The following is a 4,253-nucleotide window of genomic DNA, read 5'->3' as shown; positions in this document are numbered from 1 at the left end:
GCCCGGCCTATCTTTGTTAATTTTATGCCTCAGTGATCTGTCTAATACTGTCAGATGGATGTTGAAGTCTGTCACTGTTATTGTGTGGGAGTGTAAGTCTCTTTAAACATCTCTAAGAACTTGCTTTATGAATCTGGGTACTCCTGTGTTGGGTGCGTATGTATTTAAGATAGTTAAGTCTTCTAGATGAATTGAACCCTTTACCACTACATAATGCCCTTTGTCTTTTTTGATCTTTGTTGGTTTAATACCTGTTTTGTCTGAAATTAGGCCTGCAACTTCTGCTTTTTTTCTGTTTTCCATTTGCTTGGTAGATTTTTCTCCAACCCTTTATTTTGAGCCTTTGGGTGTCATTGCATGTAAGATGGGTCTCTTGAAGACGGCAAACCGTTGGGTCTTGCTTCTTTATCCAGCTTAATATTCTGTGCCTTTTAATTGAGGCTTTTAGCATTGATATTGTGGATTTGATCCTGTCATGTCGTTAGCTGGTTATTATGCAGACTCATTTGTGTGGTTACTTTATAGTGGTAAAGTATAAAGTGGCTGGTAATGGTTTTTCCATATTTAGTGCTTCTTTCAGGAGCTCTTGTAAGGCAGGTCTGAATGAATTCCCTCAGCATTTGCTTGTCTAAAAAGTGTCTTATTTCCCCTTCACTTATGAAGCTTAGTTTGGCTGGGCATAAAATTCCTGGTTGAAATTTCTTTTCTTTAAGAATGTTGAACATAGGCCTCCAATTCTCTTCTCCTTGTAGGGTTTCTGTGAAGAGGCTTGGTGTTAATCTGATGGGCTTTCCTTTGTGGGTGACCTGACCTTTCTTTCTAGGTGTCTTTAACATTTTTCTTCATTTTGACCTTGGAGAATCTGATGATTTATGTGTCTTGGGGATGATCTTCTTGTAAAGTGTCTTGTGGGGGTTCTTTGCATTTCCTGAATTTGAATGTTGGCCCCTCTGGCTAGGTTGAGGAAGTTGTCGTGGATGATACACTGAAATGGGTTTTTCACCTTGCTTCCATTCTCCCATCTCTTTCAGGAGCATCAGTGAGTCATAGGTTCAGTCTCTTTATATAATAGGGGTAATTTTTTTTTTTTTTTTTTTTTTTTTTTGAGACGGAGTCTTGCTCTGTCACCCGGGCTGGAGTGCAGTGGCCGGATCTCAGCTCACTGCAAGCTCCGCCTCCCGGGTTTACGCCATTCTCCTGCCTCAGCCTCCCAAGTAGCTGGGACTACAGGCGCCCGCCACCTCGCCCGGCTAGTTTTTTGTATTTTTTAGTAGAGACGGGGTTTCACCGTGTTAGCCAGGATGGTCTCGATCTCCTGACCTCGTGATCCGCCCATCTCGGCCTCCCAAAGTGCTGGGATTACAGGCTTGAGTCACCGTGCCCGGCCTAGGGGTAATTTTCAAAAGCAGAACTTTGTTACTTGTGTTTGGGATACAGTGAGATTTGTTCTTTGATGTTTAGCTTTTCATTTTTCATTTTTCTTCTAACATTTTTTTCTTAATCATTAAAACAACTTTTCTCCGTAGAAATGCAGCAGTATAAAATGGCATTATTTACTCTTTTTTCCAGAATAAAGAACTAATAAATACCAGAAATATTTCAAACCAGGAAAGATCAATGGTAAGCAGTTTGATTTGTCTTTAAATCAGATATACGTAAGTTATTGTAAGACTGAAAAAAGTTGCTAATGGATAAACACTTAGACAGTGATATATAGTAGGGTTATTAGAATTGTGGAAGGAAAAGGAAACATTATTTAAAACCATATGTTTTCAGGCCAGGTGCAGTGGCTCCTGCTTGCAATCCCAGCACTTTTGGAGGCTGAGGCAGGTAGGTTGCTTAAGGCCAGGAGTTTGAGACTAGCCTGGCCAACATGGCAAAGCCTCATCTCTACTAAAAATATAACAGTTAGCCAGGCATGGTGGTACATGCCTGTAATCCCAGCTACTTGGGAGGCTGAGGCATGAGAGTCACTTGAACCTGGGAGGTGGAGGTTGCAGCGAGCTGAAATTGCACCACTAAACTTCAGCCTGGGTGACAGAGCAAGACTCTGTTTCAAAAAAAAAGTTTTCTTATATGTGTCTTTATGAATTTTGTATATACTGTTTCTATCTTTGTCTAAAAATATTCTTAGAGCAATTTAAGATGAATTTCTATGCAGCCTTTCTTTTCTTTAAAAAATGAAATTCTCCCTCTAAATGTGCAAGACAGTATAGCAATGGGCTGTGCTTGTCATTAAGGATTTAATGAAATAGAAACCATGAATGTAGCATGTGGGAGGGAAATTTTGGCATTTTGGGGAATTATTAAAAGTCAGAAGACTGAGTAAGAGGTCGAAAGGGTTGGGAGTTATGTGTAGGGACTGAAAGTAGGGTTGGGAGAGCTTAATGTTTGCTTTTATACTATGACTCTTCATGTTTTCTCTTCAGCCATCTTTAAGAAGTCTGATCATGGAAAGGCACTTGTTCTGCAATGGCCAGGACAAACTTTGTACAAAATCTGTCATATGATGAGAAGTAGGAAATGAAAGAAATGGATAGGAAATGTTCAGGAAAGTGGAGTATCAAAAGTGTGGTCCAGTTATGGGAGGGCATTGGAGAATTTGCAAGCATTACAGTGGGAAGTTTTATTCCTTAGTGGAATTGCAAGTAACATAGTGCCTTAAGAAATTTGAATCATTTAGCTTATGTACTTAATCTGAGTCATTTCTGACAATGTTATCTAACTTCCTCTTCCCCCATTCAATTTAAAAACCACACATTAGGCGGGGTGTGGTGGCGGGTGCCTGGAATCCCAGCTACCCGGAGGCTGAGGCACAAGAATTGCTTGAACCCAGGAGGCTGAGGTTGCAGTGAGCCAAGATTGCACCCCACTGCACTCCAGCCTGGGCGACAGAGCGAGACTCCATCTCAGTAAATAAATTAATAAAAACCACACATTTAAATAAAATAAAATGTTTGATAATATTAGGATAAAATATGAGAAGAGTAATAGTAGAAAAGAAAGGTTGTTTTTGAGACATAGCCTCGCTCTGTCACCCAGTCTGTTGTGCAGTGGTATGATCTCAGCTCACTGCAATCTCCACTTCCCGGGTTCAAGCAATTCTTCTGCCTCAGCCTCCTAAGTAGCTGGGACTATAGGTGCCTACCACCACGCCTGGCTAATTTTTGTATTTTTAGTAGAGACAGGGTTTTGCCACGTTCGCCAGGCTGGTTTCAAACTCCTGTGCTCAAGTGATCCACCCACCTTGGCCTCCCAAAGTGCTGGGATTACAGGCATGAGTCACCCTGCTCAGCCCTAGAAAAAGTTTTTTATTGATAATATTAAACAATATATAGAATAGTAATATTAGAGGGAACCTGTAAAAATATAAAAGATAGAAAACATTGAAGAATGAGAAAAGCTTCTTTCCTCCTTTACCTTTTAAGGTCTGGGAGGATGGTGTCTAAAAAATAAGAGAAATAGCTATCCTTCCACTGCCTGCCATTCCTTTTCTGTTTTATTTGTGTGTGTGTGTGTGTGTGTTTGTGTTTAAAAGAAACCCAATATGGCCAGGCGCGGTGGCTCACACCACTAATCCCAGCACTTTGGGAGGCCAAAGCAGGAGGATCACATGAGGTCAGGAGTTTGAGACCAGCCTGGGCAACATAGTGAGACCCCCAATCTCAAAAAAAAAAAAAAGAAAAAAAAATTTTTAAAAGTAACCCAATTCAATTATTTTAAAATATGGCAAACAGTAGTTCAGCTATATTATATAGCAATTTGTTAAAAATAATGTGAAGAATTTTTTTAACCTCTATTTCAGGATGTGGTAGCCAGAACACAAAAAGATGGGTTTCATATCTTTATTGTTTCCATTAAAACGGAGAATACAGATGCAAGCTGGAATTTAAACGGTATAGTTAAACTGCGTGCATGTTTACTATCTGCATTTTCTGTATTTCGTATTTTTGTCACTGACCTGAGTCAACATTCTCTGTTTCAAATACATCATTCAAAAATGAATTTCTGTTAATCATACATTTATCATATATTTATCTGTTAAGTATACATTTAGATACTTAAAATGTAACATTAAGCTCTCTTAATGATACTGTTTATTTTTTAATAGATTGAAAATTTTACCGTGTTAAGATACATTTTTAAAATTTCAAACTTCAGGCCAGGCGCGGTGGCTCAAGCCTGTAATCCCAGCACTTTGGGAGGCCGAGACGGGCAGATCACGAGGTCAGGAGATCGAGACCATCCTGGCT

The 4,253-nt window shown here is 39.6% G+C and overlaps 1 protein-coding gene across 1 annotated transcript in view; it reads left to right on the top strand.

The window, feature by feature from the left end:
* TMEM87B (transmembrane protein 87B) overlaps positions 1 to 4,253 on the top strand; it is a 69,200-nt gene that overhangs the window by 22,967 nt on the left and 41,980 nt on the right. Inside the window, exons 4-5 of the mRNA XM_011953087.1 lie at positions 1,570 to 1,620; positions 3,806 to 3,896. Coding sequence (XP_011808477.1) covers positions 1,570 to 1,620; positions 3,806 to 3,896 — 142 coding nt within the window. The remainder of the gene's footprint in view (positions 1 to 1,569; positions 1,621 to 3,805; positions 3,897 to 4,253) is intronic.

Source organism: Colobus angolensis, unplaced genomic scaffold, assembly GCF_000951035.1.
Source record: "Colobus angolensis palliatus isolate OR3802 unplaced genomic scaffold, Cang.pa_1.0 Scaffold356, whole genome shotgun sequence".
NCBI classification, from domain to species: domain Eukaryota; kingdom Metazoa; phylum Chordata; class Mammalia; order Primates; family Cercopithecidae; genus Colobus; species Colobus angolensis.
This window is presented reverse-complemented; position numbering and strand designations above follow the sequence as displayed.